The sequence below is a fragment of the Callorhinus ursinus genome, unplaced genomic scaffold, assembly GCF_003265705.2.
Source record: "Callorhinus ursinus isolate GAN/ISIS: 27379988/994484 unplaced genomic scaffold, GSC_fseal_2.0 scaffold26, whole genome shotgun sequence".
Classification (NCBI taxonomy): Eukaryota; Metazoa; Chordata; class Mammalia; order Carnivora; family Otariidae; genus Callorhinus; species Callorhinus ursinus.
The window spans coordinates 17,444,528-17,466,212 of record NW_027397088.1 but is presented as its reverse complement, the minus strand read 5'-3'; the positions used below and the strand labels follow the sequence as shown (position 1 = coordinate 17,466,212).

At 43.9% G+C, this 21,685-nt stretch overlaps 1 protein-coding gene across 3 annotated transcripts in view; it reads right to left on the bottom strand.

Moving 5' to 3' along the window:
- Positions 1-21,685, bottom strand: part of CAP2 (cyclase associated actin cytoskeleton regulatory protein 2) — a 134,284-nt gene that overhangs the window by 6,691 nt on the left and 105,908 nt on the right. For all 3 annotated transcript variants that reach the window (XM_073877608.1, XM_025891109.2, XM_025891108.2), the window contains exons 8-11: positions 5,724-5,913; positions 4,574-4,749; positions 3,352-3,475; positions 3,169-3,251 (exon numbers count right to left, since the gene is read on the bottom strand). In XM_073877608.1, coding sequence (XP_073733709.1) covers positions 3,169-3,251; positions 3,352-3,475; positions 4,574-4,749; positions 5,724-5,913 — 573 coding nt within the window. The remainder of the gene's footprint in view (positions 1-3,168; positions 3,252-3,351; positions 3,476-4,573; positions 4,750-5,723; positions 5,914-21,685) is intronic.

Sequence of the window (21,685 nt, the reverse complement as noted above, 5' to 3'; positions counted from 1 at the left end):
CTTCTGAGATCTACCTATTTTTATTCATATAACTACAGTCATTTTTATACATAAAACTATTTTATTTATTTCTTTTTTAGAGAGAGAATGTGCAAGTGAGGGGTGGGAGGGGTGGAGGGAGAGGGAGAATCTTAAGCAGGCTCCACACCCAGCGTGGAGCCTGACACCGATGCGGAGCTTAATCTCACGACCCGAAGATCGTGACCTGAGCCCAAACCAAGAGTTGGACGCTTAACCAACTGAGCCACCCAGGTGCCCCTCTTTCTAAATCACTTTTAAAAATGGTTACATGGTAACTATTTCTGTGTAGAATTCAGAAGTTTAAAATTTTTAAGTAGACATATCTTTTTGGATAATTTCTATTAATTCTCAATTTAGAATTATGTCTCCCTCCAGAAATTTGATGAATATTTAAAACTGTTTTCTTCTGCTTTTCTATAGCTTCATGTTTTATACTTAATTCAATTGGTTTTTAATTTTGAACATGATGTATTTTCACTGAAAAGTGCTAACTCCTGGGGCACCTGGGGGGCTCAGTCGGTTAAACATCCAGCTCTTGATTTCAGCTCAGGTCATGAACTCAGGGTCTTGAGATCAAGCCATTGGGCTCCGAGCTCAGCAGGGAGTCTGCTTGAGATTTTCTCCTTCCTTCTCTCTCTGCCCCTCCCCCTGCTCCTGCATGCACTCATTCTCTCCCTCACTCTTTCAAATAAATAAATAAATCTTTAAAAAAATGCAAACTCCTTATAGATGGTTTCATCAGTGCTACCCAATCCCATTTCTGTAAGAATAAAAGGAAGCTTGGAATAAACTCTCTAACATTAAGAGGGGGTGTATTAGATTAGATTATTTCCAGGATATTTTTCACCTGGCTAAATATGTGTTCTCACCTCAGTCATAGTATATTATTTCTGTAACTTTGGGCGGGGGGGTTGGTTAAAAATAATGTGAAGAGGGAGAAAGCCTGGATCTTTAAGTAGGAACTTCCACTAACCAAAAGAGTTCTTCAGAAATTGTGGCCTCATTATTAGGTTTATATGAGCCATATTTCTCCTTGAGGAATTGGACTTCTGATGATGAGTGACTTCCTTAAAATTTTCACTCATAATACTCTGGGAGAGGCAACATTATTCAATAAATGGAGAAATGTGGCTGTCAGAAACACTAAATTGGGCAGTGGTATTACAGAATACAAGCTTCATGAGGGCAAGGATTTTTGTCTCATTTGCTTACTGATATTTGCAGAGCTGGGAACAGTACCCGGCATATCAGATGTGTTCAGTAAACATCTGGCAAAGGAATGATCGAGTGCGTGCTCTATGCTATGACTCACATTTTAGAACCTAAAGTAAGATCCGAGGCTGGTCGTGTTTCCCGTTTACATGGTGAAGACAACAATATAGTAACTGCCTGGGAGGAGTTGCTTGGCTGCTCTCTCTTAATGTGGTTCTCTATCCAGGAATGGAATTTGTGAAGCAGTGGCAGAATGGTTCAGGGGAAAGGGATTTACACAGATGCACTGCAGAGAAAATACGAAACTGGAACGTGGAAGAGATACACGTACCCACAGAGCCTATGTGGCAAGAATATTTGGAATCTGGACTGTGGAGGACTTAGAATCCCCCCAGCTAACCTTGGTTTCAGGGCAGGGACCTCAGAGTCAGAGGTGAAGCCAACCGCCCAAGTGTGTGCAGTGGTTGAGGACCGAGCCGGGGCTCGTGCCCAGGGCTTGGGTGCCCAGTGCAGGGCTCTTCATGTTAACCGGACACACACAAAACCAATGTCTTAAATAGCAGTGAGTGAAATGTAAAATGTCCATTTGGATGTACTCTAATTAAAAGTGACGGCAGGAAAAAGCCCAGTAAAACAGGAGAGAAAGATCTATAAAACCAGAATCCAGGGGTGCCTGGGTGACTCAGTCGGTTAAGCAGCTGCCTTCGGCTCAGGTCATGATCCCAGGGTCCTGGGATCGAGCCCCCACATCCGGCTCCCTGCTCCACGGGAAGCCTGATTCTCCCTCTCCCTCTGCCTGCCACTCTGCCTACTTGTGCTATCTCTCTGTCAAATAAATAAATAAAATCTTTAAAAAAAAAAACCCCACCAGAATCCAATGTTAAACATTATCAGGAAACATGGGATCATAAGGGGTTAATTAAAAATATGAAGAGAGGAGTGCCTGGCTGACTCAGTGGGTAGAGCATGTGACTCTGGATCTTGGGGTTGTGAGTTTGAGTCCCACATTGGGTATAGAGATTACTTAGAAGAAATCTTAAAACAACAACAACAACAACAAAACAACAATATGAAGAGAGTGTAATCAAAGGTGGAAGTTGTAACTGGCCAAAGGCAGGAGGTCCTTTAGCTTTTGGCATATTGTAAAATCCAATTGGGTTAAATCAAAATTAACTAAAAGAGTGCATGTTTTTTCCTAGTTTGCAAATTCAATTCCAATCCTACTTTCCAGGTTGTTGGTCTGATTATCTCACTGACTTCAGAAACTCTTCCTCCTCCTTACTCAGAACCAATGCTCCCTGAACAAAGAAAATTTTCTTCGGGATGGTGCTGTTAGGTTGGGAGAATCTCTTAGTATCTGTGTTCATTCATTAGTTGATGCCTCCCAATCACCACCTCACCAAACATTTATTGGAGACCGACTGCGTGTAGGTGCTGTGCCAGTTTCTGGGGCTGTAAAGACTAATTATGTGCCCCTGAAACACGCATGGTAAACGGCGATTGCAGTGCCAGATAGGATGTGTTATAAGAGATTGAAAAGGAAGAATTAACACCATCCAAGAGAGGAGTGATGACAGAGCTGTGTCTGAAGGAAAGGGAAGAGCAGTTCTCCAGGTGAACATGGCCGGCCCCGTGCAGGCAGCTGGGTGGTCCGAGAAAAGCTGCAAAGTGGGCAGAGGGCATGGCTGAAAAGGCCACTTATATGGGGGTGCCTGGGTGGCTCAGTCGGTTGAGTGTCTGACTCTTGGTTTCGGCTCAGGTTGTGATCTCAGGGTCATGAGAAAGCCCCGCGTTGGGCTCATGCTTAGCAGAGAGTCTGCTTAAGATTCTCGCTCCCTGCCCCTCCCCCAACTCGCTTGCAAGTAAATAAATAAAATCTTTAGGAAGAAAGAAGGAAAGAAAGAAAGAAACAAAGAAAAAGAAAAGGCCCCTTACTTGCATTTGAATATCCTTGGAATTGATCACTTCCACAATGCCTACCACGTTGTCAAACACGAGGCCAAACTTCTTACAGTTGTCTAGGAAAAACAAAACAAAGCAAAGCTCCATTAAACACACATAGCATGTTTATGCAAAGCAACTGGTCATAGTAACCACAGGGCCCCAGTTCTGCCGTACCGATTGTAATGGAATTGATTTTTCCTTTCATCCGTAGAGTGGACTTGTTGCATTTGAAAATGTAAGCCACTTGTTTCAGTTCCGTCTCTGAAATCACCAGGTCATTCCTGTCCTCTTGGTACTCCTAAAATTAAAACACATGCAAATACTGAATCTCAGGATGTACAGGTGGGTGGAGTCCATCGCAGGCTGAAATTACGACGGGGTTCAACGTTCAATACAGCTTTTCAATATGTTCTTTCCAAACCACCTTTTTTTACAGACCAAACCCCAGGTCTTCCTCTATTATTGAAATGATGGAACTGGATGGAGCCACTGCCTGGAAGGGGGTCAGGGTCCATTTGCAAACAGTCAAATATCAGGCACCCAGGCTGGTGGGTGCATATGGGAGCTTTCCGTTAATTAAGTCTGTCTGCTGGATCTGGACTTAACGCTGCGGCATCAAATACGAGTTGGGCAAATAGGCTGGTGACAACGGTGGTTTAAGTCCACGTGTACTGTCAGCCCAAGACAACCTTTCCGGGGACTTCGGTCCGCCACCTTTGGGGAAGCTCTGGACTGGCAGGAGGCACCAGCTTTCATGCACATTTGAAGGGTGTTTGTCTTGTTCACACAAAGGCTGCAAGTGCTGGGTGGTGTGGCAGGTTACGTTAGTGCCTCTGTCAGTGTGAGAGAACATCCTACAACCAGAACGGGGCACAGATTAAAAGTTTATGGAGAGAGTGGTCAAGTAGAGACAGCAAGTAGAAAGGTAGATGCTGGAGCTGAGGTGGGGGGGGAACGGGGAGAGGTTATCTGAGGGGCACAGGGTTCCAGTTTTACAAGATGGAAAAGTTCTCTGGATGGATGGGCTGATGGCCACACAGCAGTGTGAATGCACTTCATGTCCACAGGTCATTACATACACTTAGATGTGAAGGTGGCAAATGTTATTATGTGCTGTGATTGTACCACAATTAAAAAAAAATAATTTTAAAACGCTGAGGAAAATGATGCATGAGCAATAAGTGAAAAACAACAACAACAAAAAGTTGATGGAAGCATTCAGAAATGCCCTGGCTTCTACTCTAGCCAGTGGCTTGTGCCTTTGTCACTTCACTCAGAAACCCAGGAGACCTAGGTAAAAGGTTTAGCCTTAGTAACCCTTCGACCTTAGTCAACGGTTTAGCAACGGCCTTTCACTGGAGTGTGTCGGGAATAAAGATTAAAGGGCTTCACTCACTATTCTCCATTTCTTTCCTTCCAACTCGAACACAGGAGCATGCTTCTGAGGAGGATGGGCCTGGGGGGCCTTGGGGCCTGGAGTGCAGCTTTTGGTAGGAGATGGAGTTTGTCCTCCTTGAGCCCGCAGGCTGGGACTCTTGTATGTTTTCTGGTCATCTGTGACGTGCCGGAGCCCTGGGAAGGCAACACACAGCCACGTGTCTTTGTATTTTATGCAAAGGGAAATGTCCCTAACTTCTTAGATCAATGTGATGTAAACAGCACAAGAAATTTTGATAATTAATCTCTTAAGGTTAATAATAGGCAGAGTCTGAAACCTTATAAATTTAGTGTTAATTAGAAGCACTGTAAACATTTTTTAAGCGGGAGGAAATTCTTCTTTAAGGAGATAAGATGATGGATAAAAATTCTGCAAAAAGCAAAGCACCTGGCCAAAAAGGATCACATGATTTACTTCTTTTCTCCTGGCTAAATCATTCCCCAGGCATAGCTTACAAGGACATGGCATCCCAGCAAGTATATGTCAGAGTATGGAATCGACTTTAGGGTTATGAATCCATTCCCTTACTTAGCAGATAAGGGAACAGCCCAGCCAGTTGGAGCCAGAGAAAAATTTAGAATTTGGGGCTCTTAGCTCCTAGGCCAGTGCGCAAGGACAACTATACAATAACTCCTATTACCTGTCTAAAGCACAAATGCATTTTCATCAACCTTATTGTTTAGAACGCATGTACATCCTGATATATTTTAAATGTTGCATGATTTAAAGAAAAAAACTGTTCTTGGTGAGGACAAAAGTACTTCAGTGATATAATTATTTGGCAAGCCTGTATACTGCTTGAGGACAGAGGTACAATTGTTTGTCATTTTATTTCACTCAATCTGAATGCCTTGGTTGTAGATGGTGCTGGAGTGGTGATGCAATGCAGTGGTCCACTTAGAACCCAGAGTCTCTGAGTTCTTCTTGCTGGTCCACGCAACAGCCCACTGAGCCCATCCGCCTCGAGATGAATAACATTGTGGCTTCTGCTTTCCCAACAGCAGCTCCCCGTGTGTTGGGGATGGGGATGGAATGACACACTGTGGACTCTGGGGTATCTGTGTGCCTGGAGCCAGAGGGAGACAGCATCAAGGTCCAGTTTTCTCACCTTTCGTAATTCCTTCTCCTTGGTTAAGTTGGGCAAATAGAGCAGAGCGTGAAGGGGAGGACTCCTCTCTTTTGCCTTCATTCTCAAAGAGTGGAGGTGGCCCGGGGGGAGGGGGAGGAGGAGGGGGTGGAAGAAGGCCAGGCCCCGGGGAGAGGACAGACAATGCTGATGCAGTTGATGCTACTGGACCCTGTGGGAGAGAGAAGATGGAAAGCATTGCCTTCAGACTGATGCCCTCACTGAGAGTTGGAATTTTGCTAATGTCACTCAGAACCTGTTACCAATGAGGAAGTGGGGTTCAACACTCATGGCAGGCGCTGAGGGGGCAAACCTGTGCCCCACGGGTCTGTTTGGGAGGCCTGGGACCAAGGTGGGGATCCACGCTGGGAGTGGAGCAGGACTGAGCTGTACAGCCCTGTTGGTGGAAACTGGGTTCACTGCCGACTCAGAGGCAAACAAAGCCACATTCACAGGGTTGTGTCCAAAGCTCAGGACGTGAATCAAACTGGCCTTGGCCAGTTGAGAATCATAAGAAAAATGTAGTCCAACTGATAAGAGGATTCGACTTTTTGGGCCACTGGGAATTGCAACCCCCAGTGAGAGAGAGAGATTAGTGGAAGAATAATGGTTATTAGGTGTTTTTGAACCTTTTTGGAGCAGCTCAAGAAAGAGATACAGAAACTATTTCTCTGGAACTCATTTTTTAATGCCTCAAACTGACCTCCAAGCAAGGGCCTTGTATGACCTGGATGCCCATCAAATCTGAAGGTGATCAGGGTCCAGGACCCATCTGATGGCTTCGTTCATCTAATGCTGATAGTGACCTCACTAAAACCTGAATTCTTTCTTTTTTTTTTTTAAGATTTTTTATTTATTCGTTCGAGACACAGAGATACACACAGAGAGAGAGAGAGAGAGAACATGAGCAAGGGGAGAAGCAGAGGGAGGGGGAAAAGTAGGCTCCCCGCTGAGCAGGGAGCCCGACGCGGAGCTCGATCCCAGGACCCTGGGATCATGACCTGAACTGAAGGCAGACGCTTAACCATCTGAGCCACCCAGGCGCCCCGAACCTGAATTCTTTCTGATCAAGATCTATGCTTACTCTTATTTTTGCTGCTATGTGAAATTCAAATTTTCATAAAAAAGACTTTATTTTAGAGAGAGAGAGCATGAGCAGAGGGAGGAGCAGAAGGAGATAATCTCCAGCAGACTCCCTGATGAGCGTGGAGCCCAACGACACAGGGCTTGATCCCATGACCCTGAGATCACCACCTGAGCCAAAACCAAGAGTTGGATGCTTAACCAACTGAGCCTCCCAGGCGCCCCATGAAATTCAAATATTGTTTTCAGTATGAAGTTCTAACAAATTTACATGACAGTAAAAGGTGCTAGACAATAGAGGAAATTTGTTTTAAGGTTTTGAGAGTCCCCCCCCAAGAACTTAAAACTAGTAGGATAGAAGCACACATATGCCACAAACTTGGGTTTACGCTATTTTACTTTAAAACCTGAAGCAGAACTGTATACCTATGATAAAGAATTATAAGTTAGATCAATTAAAAAATAGGAAAATTAGGGGCACCTGGATGGCTCAGTCAGTTAAGTGTCTGACTTAAAAAAAATTTTTTTTAAAGATTTATTTATTGGGGCACCTGGGTGGCTCAGTTGTTAAGCGTCTGCCTTCGGTTCAGGTCATGATCTCAGGGTCGTGAGATCAAGCCCCACGTCAGGCGCCACACTCAGCGGGGAGTCTGCTTGAAGATTCCCTCTCCCTCTCCCTCTGTCCCTCCCCCTGCTTGCACTCTCCCTCTCTCTCAAATAAATAAATCTTTAAAAAATAAGAAAATTTAAAAAATTGAGAGTGATGGAAATGTGGTTTAGGCTCATATATTTCCAATACCAAATACAAAATGTAAAACATATAAGTGCTAAATATTAATGAAGACAACATATTCTTAATTGTCATAAACAATTCAGTGTTCCAAAGTGTCAATATTGGGGAGTTTTAATCTGCAGTAGTTTCCAGTTGAAATAAAAAAAAATGCTACTTTCAAAGTACTTATATAATCCTTATTAAGTGTAAAATTACTCTAAAAATAAGATTCTTGGGGTGCCTGGGTGGCTCAGTCATTAAGCATCTGCCTTCGGCTCAGGTCATGATCCTAGGGTCCTGGGATTGAGCCCCGCATTGAGCCTCCCTCTCCCACTCCCCCTGCTTGTGTTCTCTCTCTCTCTCGCTGTGTCTCAAATAAATAAAATTTTAAAAAGATAAAAAAATAAAAATAAGATTCTTCTCTTATTCAGAATGCATGTCTTAAAAATTAAGTAGGCTGGAGGTCTTGTCTCCTGAAGCTGTAATCTGTGATGTTTTCTTGTTCCTAAGGAAGACCAGCCTAACTCCATCAGGATCCTTGGGTCAAGCAGAGATTCACTGCCAATTCCTGAGACTGGCCAATTTTTTTTTTTTTTTTTAAGTATCTTAAATGTTTACTGTTATGTTGCTGGGGTGAAATTTAAGAATTTGCTCTGACTCATAAATAGCGTATAATCTAAGCTTTGCACATCAAACATTGTTCTGGTGCTCAGTTCCAGATGCTGAGAGCCCCCAAATATTACCTTTACCCATAAGCACATAACTTATACAGTGAGTAAAAGGCCAGACCCCCTCCTCACATCTGAAACACTGCAGCTCCCTAGTCCTCCTATTTTGTGGAAAGGAGAGGAGATATATCTCTGTCTTCTCTATCTTAGAATGATTTGGATGGTGCCTTGCTCTCAGAATTCAGAGTCTCTTTCCAAGAGCCATTAAGGGACACTGAAACCAATAAGCCCCACATTCAACTTTCTGGAACTTCGATACCTTCAGACGGCTGACCTGGGAACACCAAACAAAGGATTTACAACGGTTGAATATAAAAGCCAAAAACGAAGAGAACTCAGGACCAGCTGAAACTCTCCACTGATTCTCTGTAGCTTCCTTCTCATTCCTGCAGCAGCCCCCTAGGCTCTGGTTTCCAAGGGAACTTAACAGTGAGCGTTGAGCGCTTTACTGCAGACAGCGTCTTCAAAAGCAAACGTGTTAGCCATTCCCTTGACAGGACTCTGGGGGCTGCCCCTTGTAGTGCAACCTGTCTTTGCCTCTTCCTCCTCCCGCCGGATATCACAGCACATGGTACCAGAACCTTCTGCATTCTCCCGAGGGCCAGCCACACCCACTGGAATCACAACCCAGCACTAATCTTCAGGCATCCCAGTAGAAAAAGAGAGGGAAGATGGTCAGGGAAGGGAAGGGAGCTAAGAATTCTGGAAAGTCTAGTGTGTGCCAAGTGCTGGTTGTTTCCATTCATTTAACAGATATTTAATGCTCAGGATAGGACAGGCTCTATGCCAGGTGCTCCTAAACCTGTGTGAACATTAGAATCATTCGGGGATCCGTTAGAAATTCGAAAGCCCAGCCCTCATCCCAGAAATGCGCTCTGGGGAGGTGAGACACGGGCATCTGTAGTGTTTGAGGCTCCCGAGGTGATTCCAACAGGCAGACAAGTTTGGGAAGAATCGTTCCAGGCTACGTGCTGAGGTTAATCTTAGTCCTCATAATAATGTTACTAGGACTGTCTTGAAATCTCTCTTTGACAGAAACCAAAGCAGGAAATGAGAAAGACTGACCCAATAGTAAATGGCCCATAAATGGCAGAGACAGAATTCAAGCACATATCTGCTTGATTCTAAAGCCTTCTTCAGCGAAATCCTGTATATTATATTCAGGATTAAAAAAAAAAAAGTCACTAGTGTAATTAAAGACCAGAGATATAGGCTACCTCAACACATGCAGTGTATTGCTCTTGGGCCTTTGGCTTGAATATACATGACGGAAGTATGGGGAGGGGTGTCATAACTGGCTTAATTTTTATCTCCACTATGCCCCAGTGGCTGATCGAGCTCCGGCAGCCAACTCTGGAACCAGGACTCCTATATCCTATGGAGACACAGGAAGTCTTGGGTGTTGAAACTCACATCTCAGCATCAAGTCATTCTTGGTGCAGGTTTGCTGTGACTTTATGCCCTTGGTTCTAGAAACTGGCTTCTTGACTTATTAATCTTTCCTGAGTACCTACTGGTTCCAGTAATAGGGAATTTGCACCCAAATCTTGGTTCCTTGCCTAGTGTCCAAGTTTTTCTGGGATGGGGACCTGAGATTCTTCTGGGAACTGGAGATTCAAGGACATTGCCTCTTGGTGTGATTTCCTTTTAGAGATAACGCACCAGTTTGTCTAGACTGAATGAGAAGTAATGGATCAGATCAGGGCCTGTGGCCATTGTCACCTGTTGACTGATGCTCTACATCCTCCTGTCACTGGGATGGAGGCCCTGTGGGAAGCTGAGCACAGAGGAGGAAGGAGCACAGGAAGGGGGTATAGTTCACACAGTGACCTGGGTCACTGCAGAGATAGAGCAGGATGGCTCCCTCATGGGCAAGCTTGCCTGGAGGTGCCGAGAATGAGCGCTGCAAAGAGCCTCTGGACCAACAGTACCTGCTGCAGACCCTGAGAGGGTCCTGGGAGAGTCACAGGGGGCAGCACTGAATTAGCCTGCAGATGGCATTCATTTCTCAGAATAGAGGTATGGGGTCAGATATGCACATGCAGATTGAGATAAAGACATTTAGGGGCACCTGGGTGGCTCAGTCGGCTAAGTGTCTGACTTTTTTTTTAAAAAAGATTTTCTTTATTTATTTGAGAGAGAGAGAGAGAGAACAGAGGGAGAGGGAGAAGTAGGCTCCCCGCTGAGCAGGGAGCCTGCCGTGGGACTCGATCCCAGGACCCCTGAGATCATGACTTGAGCAGAAGGCAGACGCTTAACAGACTAAGCCACCCAGGCGTCCCAAGCATCTGATTCTTGATTTTGGCTCAGGTCATGACTTTGGGGTCATGAGATTGAGCCCCAGGTTGGGCTCTGTGCTCCGTGTTCATGGGGAGTTTGGTTGAGATTCTCTCTCTCCCTCTCTCTCTGCTCCTCCCCCAACTTGCTCACTCTCTCTCTAAAACAAATAAATAAAATCTTTTTAAAAAATACTACTTTGATATGTTGATGAAACAAGTCTCAAATATCTTAGAGCCCCAGACTGGAAACAGTTGAAAAACACCTTTTACTAAAGTCATTGTTAACAATGACTTGCAACTTAAAAAAAAAAAGAAAAGCAGCATATTTATAATTTTAAATGGCCATATTCAAGGTGCAAAAGTTCACCTATGTTGCAGCAAGAGCACAGTACAAAACCTAGAAATGCTGCTTTTGAGCGCTATTAAGATTAATTCTGAGAGCAGTTGTTTGATTATATACTTTTTTGGGGGGGTGGATAAAGACTTAAAAACATCTGCCAATCTCTTCCTCTAAATTAATTTCAACTGTCCTGGGGACAGCCGCCTCCTCTGATTTTAAATATACGAACTATAAAATAATGAAACCATTGTATGAGGCATGTGGAAAGCTTGTAATGTTTCAGTTATATATGCTACATATATAACATGTAATACAGTTATGTACTAATATGCTTTGGAAGTTTTTTCATTAAATGTTACTTACTAATCATTTTATTACTTTATTAATTACTAATTACTAATCATTTTATTACTTTGGAATTTAGATTTTATTCTGAAGAAGAAACTACTTCTGGTTCTTAAATGAAACCTCCTCATCGTTTTGCTGGTGGCAGTTGCGGATGTAATTAACAACCCACTTCTGTCCCCAACGGCAGATACCATTGTCATAGTTATCCAGTTAGTTAGGGTATAGTCTAGCTTTGGAGCTAAGTAATTTACAAAAAAAGACTCCATTCCGATTATCCGTTTTGCTGAATTTGTAGAAAGTGGGTCTAATGGGGTACTTTTAGACAGAGGTTTTATATCTTTGTGAAAAATTAGGCAAAAAGTGAAACATAGCTGCTTAAGTAAAACAACAAAACAAAAACATCATCTCTGTCTCTCGGCTGTAAGTTTTCCATCTAAGATTTTTCTGCTTAATAATTAATTTGTTTGGGGATGCCTGGGTGGCTCAGTCAGTTAAGCGTCTGCCTTCGGCTCAGGTGATGATTCCGGGGTCCTGGGATCAGCCCCGCATCGGGCTCCCTGCCAGGTGGGAGTCTGCTTCTTCTTCTCCCTCTGCCCCTCCCCCTACTCATGTTTTCTCTCTCTCTCAAATAAATAAACAAAATCTTTAAAAATAAGTAAATTAAATAATCAGTTTGTTTGGAAATTTTCTACTTTTACGTTTTAAATTCTAAGATTTTTCCAAAGCCAACAATAAGGGTAGCAGATGATGTGGTCTCAATAGAACCTAACTCTTTAACAGAGATAGATTGGGAAAGTGAATTACGATGAGGAGGCTCATCTGCCAGTCCATTCAGCAAACCTTTAGCAAGTGCCTCCTTGCAAGGAACTGGGTATACGGTGAAGAAATCAGCATGCATCCTGTTTGTTAAGAAGCTCGTAATCTAGCAGGGGTGTCACATGCACAGATAAGTGATCACAGATGCAGCTTGGTATGTGCCAACTGGGGCGTGGAAGGCACAAAGGAAGGCATGACCAGCTCTCCTCAGGAGAGTGGGGTTAGGGGAGCCAGAGAAGGGCTTTTGTGGTCTACGCCTGGGCCGCACCATCCAAAGGGTGTGGAGGACAGGGTCCTATCAAGAGAGACACTGAGGGAGAAATGTACATGCAGATAACATCAAGGTGGATAACATCTACCTTTAAGAATAGGTCAGCCAACCTATATCTTGGCCTGTGTTTTTACCAGTTTTTAAGAAAGCAGAGACCAGGGGCGCCTGGGTGGCTCAGTCGTTAGGCGTCTGCCTTCGGCTGGGGTCATGATCCCGGGGTCCTGGGATCGAGCCCCGCCTTGCACTCCCTGTTCTGCGGGAAGCCTGCTTCTCCCTCTCCCACTCCCCCTGCTTGTGTTCCCTCTCTTGCTGTGTCTCTCTCTGTCAAATACAGAAATAAAATCTTTAAAAAAAAGAAAGAGAAAAGCAGAGACCAAGAAAATAAAAAATATCATGCAACAGACTCTTGGAACCAGTGGATTGTGTCCCATACAACACAGTTTTTTTACAATGCTTCCTCTATGAAACTAGCTTAGTGATAATAATAATTTGAGCCACCTGTCTGACCAAATATTTGTGAAGATCACAGATAAAGCTACAAAATGAAACATCTGCCATGCAGTGGTACTATTTATGCCCCCCCCCGCCGAGCCCAGCCATCCTTCCCTTACGGTCACCACCCCAGCTCCCCTCCACACACACACACAGATAGCTGCCTTCTGATCTTGGTCAGATTCTTTCTCTAGCTGCCCACCTTGGAGCCAACCTGACCCATCCATCTCCTGGCTTACAGTTAATGACCTCTAGGTAGCAGTGACAATGTCCATGTACCTAATTACACACTTCAGAAGCAGTTTAAAAATTGCAAAGCCATTTTATGTTTTTATAGACTTATTTTTTATTTATTTGAGAGAGAGAGTGAGAGAGAGAGAGCACAAGAGGGGGTAGGGTCAGAGGGAGGAGCAGACTCGCTGCTGAGCGGGGAGCCCAATGCAGGACTCGATCCTGGGACTCCGGGATCATGACCTGAACCGAAGGCAGTCGCTTAACCGACTGAGCCACCCAGGCGCCCCTGTAAAGCCGTTTTAATTGCAAATATGCTTACATTAACATGGTACAGTTGCAGGAATTCACAGTTGTTTTACAACTGAAATTTTTGGTCAAATGCTGTCTGTTAATTTATCCAATATGGCACCTAAAATTCGAAGGCGATGGGGTGCCTGGGTGGCTCAGTCAGTTAAGCGTCTGACTTCCGCTCAGGTCATGTCGGGGTTCTGGGATGGAGCCCCGTGTTCGGCTCCCTGCTCAGGGCGGAGTCTGTTTCTCCCTCTGCCCCTCCCCCCACTTCAGCCCTCGCTCTCTCTCTCTCTCAAATAAATAAAATCTTTAAAAATAAAATAAAATACGAGGCTGATAAGCCACTCATATACTACAATAGGAGGGAGGGGTTAAATGAAGGAACTACCAGTTTCAGAACTAAGGACTTTCTATACATATGACCAACTGTTCTCGTTGCAAAAAAATACTTCACAAATTCATGATTTAGGGTTTGTTTATATTTTAGAATCAAAACTAATTTATTTCTATTTTTTGCAAGATGTACTTTGATCAAGAACGTAGTGAAATTGATACATTTCCAAATTGGTCAATTTCTATAAGTGCTTGTGAATTTTACTTTCATATTTATATCACGCTTTTATTGGCAGACAACTATAATCAAGAAAAAAGATTGCACATAAACTAACAGATGATCATCCTGTACAACATAAGTAGAAGCCAAAGGGATTTATGACTTTCGCCTCTATTTTCTTATTTTTATCACTTCCTATAATTTTGAGACTTCTTCTGCCAATGAAAACAAAGTTTCTGGGGGCCCTTCCAAGAAAACAGTTAAAAATACTGCAATGAAGTGCTGTATAATATTTTAAGCATATGTTTATTAATAATTTTTAAAAAGTCAATTTAGGGACTATTTCCTATGTCATCTTTGGTAACAGAACACTACTTGAATTTTAGGTTTGAAATACAAAGATGGTCCCACGATTATGAAGGAAATGTGGGGCCCGTTTTGATCACTTTTCTTCAGAGGCAAGATTCCAAACACCCTCATCTCAAGAAACACAAGAAGAAGGGTCATGAAAATACACCTCATGGTTTCGTCAGTGACCTCTGATGGTTTCCCATCTTGCCCATCCTTCCAACCTCACATGATCTCTTGTCATTCATTTTTGACCTGGAGGGATGTGAGTTACGGCAGTAGATGAAGAAGAAATAGAACAACAAAGTCCCTTCAGAGAAGGAATAACAGCCTTAAGTTGGAACACAGCCTGGGAATAACATGCACAGTCTGTATTAGTTTGTGGAAACCGGTAACTTACGGTTTTTATGCCTGCTGTTCTCCTAACTTTTATGTCCGGATGTGGCCCTTCAAAAAACCTAGGTGACGATATCTGTTTTACACGTGCCAAGTAGAAATGCTTGGTGAAAGCAGACCAAGCCTTCAGAGCAGCAGAATCTAGAAGAATCTATTGAGCACAATCTAATTTGTTCAAGTGATCCAGCTATTTTGCATAAATTGTCTTGGTAAGTAGCCTTAATTATTAGTTTGCCCTTGCTTTGCTACTGCTATCTGGAACAAATCTGGGATTTCCAGATTGTCTTTTCTTCTTGTTTGCCAGCACTGGCAGCTTGAAAATATAATTTCTCATAAAAAAAAAAGAAAGATAAATTTTCCATGGGAAAATTTTCCAGAGTTAAAGATAGCAGAGTATACCCATCAAAGAGGCAAACTATAGATAGCCAATTGTTATAGGAAGACCAAGAGTGACATGTGGCTTGAATTATCTGGCCCACTACTTCATTTGGCCAGAAAATCCTAGGTCTGAACTATCACCGAATTAAAGGGCTTGCTTTTCTTTCAGATGTTAGGGTCTTAACGAAATGATTGTATTTCTTAAATTAGCCATACTCTGTAAAGGACAGAGGTGGGGGAGGGGGGAGGGAAATAAGAGCTGTTACAGAGATGATTTACATTTGGCTCTATGTTATATAATTTACTTAAAGAGTTAAAAAAAAAAAAGCATCAGCATCTCCTGAGCTTTATAGTTGAAACACACGAAGAGTAACTTTTGTCTCAACTGCAGGCTCCAAAATTCACAGGGAAGTTTAATTGGTGCTCAGTCTGGGAAAGGGTCTGTGTGGAGCTCAGCCTGCATCAGGGATGCAACCCAGACCAGCAGACTGCGGTCTGGGCGGGGCCCTGTGCTACATTTGCTACATTCCATGCAGGGTCTGTCTTACCTACAGAACACAGCCTGCACCTTCCTCCCTTCCCTTCTTAAGAAACCCTTCTGGCTTCATCTAATATTAGCATGCATTTACTGAATTTATACCAGCTGGGAATTAGTGGTGAGCAGGTGGCCAGGGACAGGTGCAGGGGAGGCGTTTGAGACCAATATTCTGCTGCCCGTAATAAAATGCATTGTCCATTTCTGTTACCACCCTCAGAGAGAAGAAGTAAAGAGATATTATTTATGGGGCTCTTGAACAAGGAACACAGTCTGTAGCTAATGGAATAACATGCTGGGAATTTCATCCCAGCGAAGAACTATGATTACAAATTAATGTGTTCAATGTAGCAAATGCCATTGGGCATGGTGTTTAAGGTCCCGTACCAGTCCCAGCTGCAGATTCCAGGCAGAATGGGGGAAAGAGCCCTGCTTTCACGAGCTCCTAGCCCCGGAAGAGAGAAGACACTTCTGTGTTCGTAGACAGCAGGCTCTCGGCTCTCGGCCTTTGTGTCTTTGCTCAGGCTGTGCCTTTGTTTGGAAGACTCTTTTCCAATTCACAATCTGGAAAACCCTTGTTTATCCTTCAAGGCTCAACTCAAACGTCTCTTCCTTTTTGCAGGTTTTCTCTCCCAAGCGCAGATTTCCTGTTTCTCTATTGTAAGGACCCGTTAGGACCCCCCTTATTAGAATTCTTTCATGTTATACTGTAGTTATCTGTCTGTGCATTCAGACCTGGTCATGAGCCTGAGCACTGAAGAGCCACTCATTCTTCATCTTCATGTCCCCAGTAATGTGGCCCAGTGCCTGAAACATGGTAGGTGCTTCATAAATATTTACTGAAGTGAATAAGTAAACGCTTTATAAGTTGGAAGTGCTAAGCATCATAAAAGAAGCACAAATTTTCAGGGGTGCTATGGAGGTTCTGTGGGGGGAAAGGGAACTTGCAGCTTGGGGCAGGGCATGGAAACAAGCAGAGGAGACGGGAGAGGTTCTTGGGGAGAAGGACATTTGAAATAGACTTTGAAGGCTGGGTGGACTGGATTTGGCACAAGGAAGCAAGAGGAAGAGGGTTCCAGAAGCAGGGGACACGAGCATTGTCAATACAACAGATAATTGCAACTGAAGTGTTAGCATCATGCAAGAACTTACAGATCCATGTGAGTAATGTCTTTCCAGGCATTACCTTCCTTTTTTCCTTTTTAAGATTTTATTTATTTATTTTAGAAATAGCAAGCGAGCGAGCGAGCGAGCCAGGAGGAGGAGCAGAGGGGGAGGGAATGAGACTCTGAAGCAGATTCCAGCTCAGCGAGGAGCCAGACCTGGGGCTTGATCCCCCCACTGCGAGATCATGACCTGAGCCAGAACCAAGAGTCGGACGCTTAACCCCTTGAATCACTCAAGTGCCCCTCTCGGCATTACCTTCTGATGTGACACATTTGTTTAATCAAACTACCACTGCTCAAAACTATCTTTTAAGATTGCCTTCAGATCTATTAACAGAAACATACAAACCAAGTAATCACTCATGCCTCTATACTCTGTTCCTTTTGATTGAAAATAGTATTACTTGAATTAATCCCTCTCCAAAGAAGGTCTCAATGGCTTTTGGCCATTTGAAAAGGTAAAATTCACTTTTAAGGAAGGAGGATTTGCTACCATTTAATACCCTAAAAAGGATGGGCCGAAGGTAGGCTTTATCTGCCCTTGACCTTTCTCACTGGGGGCAGGAAGGATAGGGAGATGGACAAAGCCATTCAACCAGGGCAATGATTAATGGGGTGCCTGGTCTCCGGAAGCGGGCAAGACCCCCGGGAATGATGAGTGCTGAGCTTAGACCCAGAGGCGTGGCCCCTCGGTGATGAGTGAGAACCCAGGGGTGCCCAGCATGGCTCAGCTCTGGGCTCAACTGACAGCTGAGCTCACTCAATGTCTCCTCCTGTTCAGGCACCCGGCTCCGTTCTGGGGAGCACCTCTGCCTACACACCTAAACCACCCCCTTCTGATTTTCCTAAGAGGAGCTGGAGGAGAGGGTAGAAAACAGGACACTGCCAGTTACACAGCTGTCTTCAACGTTACACACGAAAGAATTTTTTTTTAAAGATTTTATCTATTTATTTGAGAGAGAGAGAGCACATGGGAGGGGGGAGGGGCAGAGAGAGAAGCAGACTTCCTGCTGAGCAGGGAGCCTGATGCGGGACTCGACCCCAGGATCGTGACCTGAGCCGAAGGCAGTCGATTAACCAACAGAGCCACCCAGGCGCCCAGGAAGAGAAAAATTTTAAAACTCTAAAAAATTTATATATTTTTATCAACCACCAATAAAACTCACATATTTTTGAGATAATAAACATAGCTTTAATTATAAAATGCTTACTTCGAGTGTCATAGCACAGCTAACTCTAAGCTACTGTGTATGAAATTGTATTTATTTACTTATTTTATTTTTATTTAAGTCGGCTCCACACCCAGTGTGGAGACCAATATGGGGTTTGAACTCACGACCCCAACATCAAGACCTGAGCTGAGATCAAGAGTTGGGCACTCAACTGACTGAGCCCCCCAGGCGCCCCTGTAGATACTTATTTTTGACCTACACTTACTCTACTGAAGATATAGCTCAAGTACCAATAAAATCCCCAAATAATCCCCAAGCTCCCAAAGGCAGAAACTGAAGCTATAAGCAATAACTCATCAAATCAGACAACTGGTCGATAAATGATCAAGAGATCGTTACACAAAGTCATACTCCTTTCTTCTATAAAACTGCATCTACCTCCAACCCTCCAGAAGCTACTCTCTAGAGATCACTAATTCACTGAAGCATTCTTTACAGCAGCCAAGATATGGAAGCAACATGAACGTCCACGGGTAGAGAATGGATGAGGAAGGTGTGGTACACACACACACACACACACACACACACACACACACAAAGGAATATTACTGAACCATAAAAAAAAATGAGAGCTTACCTTTTGTGACAATACGGATGGACCTAGACGGTATTAAACTATGTGAAGTAAGTCAGATAGAGAAAGAGAAATGCCATATGATTTCACTTACACGTGGAATCCAAAAAACAAAACAAATGAACAAACCAAACAGCAGAAACAGACTCATAAATACAGAGAACAAAAAATAAATCAAATCAAATCAATAAATAAATGCAGAGAACAAACTGATGGGTGCGGGCGTGAGATGAGCAGAACAAGTGAAGGGGACTAGGAGGTACAGGCTTCCAGTTATAAAACAAGTAAGCCTCGGGAATGAAAAGCACAGCGTGGGGAACATGGTCAATAATGTAACTCTGTGTGGTGGCAGATGGTCGCTAGACATGGCGGTGATCACACCGTGATGTACGTAAACGCTGAATCATCACTGTGTGAAATCAACAGAGCACTGTGTGTCAACTACCCTTCAATAAAATAACAAGATAAAAGCCACCAATAAGGAGCATGATGGCAGCTTTTTCCCAGTCCTTACTCTTCCCACGTTGTCACAGCGGAGAACGGCAGCTACCCATCCTTCTTCGAGTTTGGAGACCCTGGACTGTCTGGTTTTGTCCTCCTCCTTTCTTCTTTGTCTCCTTGACTGATTGACTCCATGCCCCAGACAACGCTGCTCCCCAAGGTTTTTTTTTGGTCTCTGCAGCCATTTAACTATGGTCCCTAGGCCTCCCCCTTGGTGACTTCACCTGCCTGCTACCCGCCTCCATGCAGAGTGTCTCACCTGCCCTGCAAAGACAGCACGGTGAAGGCTCCTGTCAAGGTTGTCTTGCTCCTCTACTAGCCCCTGCTGTGGATTTCCCTGTCTGTACTGATGTTGCTAGGATTCTCCCAGATTTCCAGACTGGAAACTTGGTGTTTAGGTTTGATCTCTCTCTCTCACTCTCCCCTTTGTCCTCAACTCGGTGTCCACTCCATCTCTTTCTTTGCATTTCCGCCCCCACCCTCCAGGTCACATAGTAATTGCTGTAGCCCCAGCCATCCATGAAAGCCTCCTAGCATGGATCAGGGCCTCTAATCTCCTCTCTTTCCCATCTATCTTGCTATCTTGCACAACTCCTAAACCACCATCTATGGTGTGCTTGCTTTTTGCTCAAAAACCTATGGTGAAGGAAAAAACCCTACATACCACATATGGACCCATCTTGTTAGGGTAACATACAGACAGATTTCACCATCTGGCCCCAATCTGCCTTTCTGGCCTCAACTCTTGCCATGTTCAGCTCTGCAAAATTCACAACTTTTCTTTCAAAGTATTTTGTTCATGTCCTATGGGTATGCGCTGCATTCCCTGCTAAGAACTGCCCTTTCCTTTACTATCTATCTAGGGCCCTGTGAACTCTTATTCATCCTTCAAGACCCAAATCAAACGTCAGCCCCTCTGTCGCCCATTCCTCCCACCCAGGAAGTCTAATTAGCAAGGTTTAGTTTCCAACAGAGCCTTGTATTATTATTTATTTTTGCATCATAATTAGAACCTGCCGCTTGATGGCAGAGCCTGTAGCATAAGCAGAATGCCTGGTGTGTGCCTTGTACCTGGTAGGTAGCCAGCACACGGCTATTAAGTAAATGAATTACTAAATAAATGAAAGAGTAAAAATTAAACCTCTCCCCTGAGTCTCCCTCAAGTTGGACTCCTTGGATCCAGCTCGAATATACTAGAGCAGTGTTTTTCAAACCTTAACATGCACGTAAGTCACCTGGGGAAATCTTGTTAAAATGCAGGTTCTGATTCAGGAGGTCTGGGGGTGGGGCCTGGATTCTGCATTTCAAACAGGTTCCCAGATCGCTGCTGGTCCAGGAACCACAGTGCACTGCAGGATTGCATGCTCCCCCCGTGTTCTCTGCGAGCACAGAGCTTTGTGTTTACTTCTAGCATGATAACCATTGTATCAGGCTGTATTTGTTTGTCTGTCCTTTAGCAAGAATGTGTTTCAGTGGACAGGAACCGTGTCGACTGTGTCTTATATCCATTTCTGCATGCTCGGCACCTTGCCCAGAACCTGGTGCTTGGTAGGTGCTTAAGCTATGTTTGTTTAATTACTAGTTTCTTTCAGGCTGTTCAAAGCCAATTCCAAGCTTACTTCATTATCTGTGCATTTGGAACGACTTTGTTAGTCAATGATACTCTTAACGCGCTCTGAGCAGTCTGGATCTTTTCCATAGGAGAACAAAAGTAATTGGTTACCCAAAGCCCCAAAAGGGAGCTAAAACCCCAAGAGCAATTAAGTCGACTGAACACAGCTGTGGTCAGGTAGACTGGAGCGAGCCATTCTCCATGGCCCGTAGCCCCGTGGAAGAGATCAAGGAGCTTTGTGATCCAGACAAGCGACACACCATCTAAGGCTCTACTGAGTCACTCGGATCAATAAACCTAAGGCACAGGTTTGGTACAAGCTCTAAATGAAAATTCTGATATAAAAGATTGAGAACAGTTTCCTCCTATAAAAATCAAGAGGGAGCCAGAGAGGCCAGAAGACAGGAAAACTTACAAGACATACATATTTAATGACACACGACAGGGCCTACATTATTTATAAGTCAGAATGCCCTCTGGCTGAGTTTTAATTTGCTCACAGCAAACTGTTACAACTTGTGTTTTGTTAACGGACATTTGGCCTTTACGCCGAGGAAGAGGCTGAAGAGAAAGATCGGGCCCCAGAAAAGGGAGGGAGGGTAAAATGTTTTGCTTTGAGAAAAATAAAACCCCACCGCGTCTATCACTGTAACACTCCCAACTACTTGCATTTTTCTAGAGGTTCGATGCCTGACAACTGGGGTACAGCGTAGATGTGTTTTAAATGCACAATCCTAACAGAAGGAGTCACGTCCCCGTTACATAAGACTTCATGCACGGTCGTTTACGTGTACTTTTATCCCTGTCTACAACTCATGATACCCTAGCGATTCCCAAAGCCTCGAGGAACTCAGGAAGACATATGAAAGGACAGAAAGACGTCAACGTATTTAATACCAGAAAGCTAAGAAGACAAACAGTTTAACCGATCTATGGAATCCTCTTCATGACCCTTTTCTGGCCAGAGCCACACGGAACGCAATAATAGTCTGAAT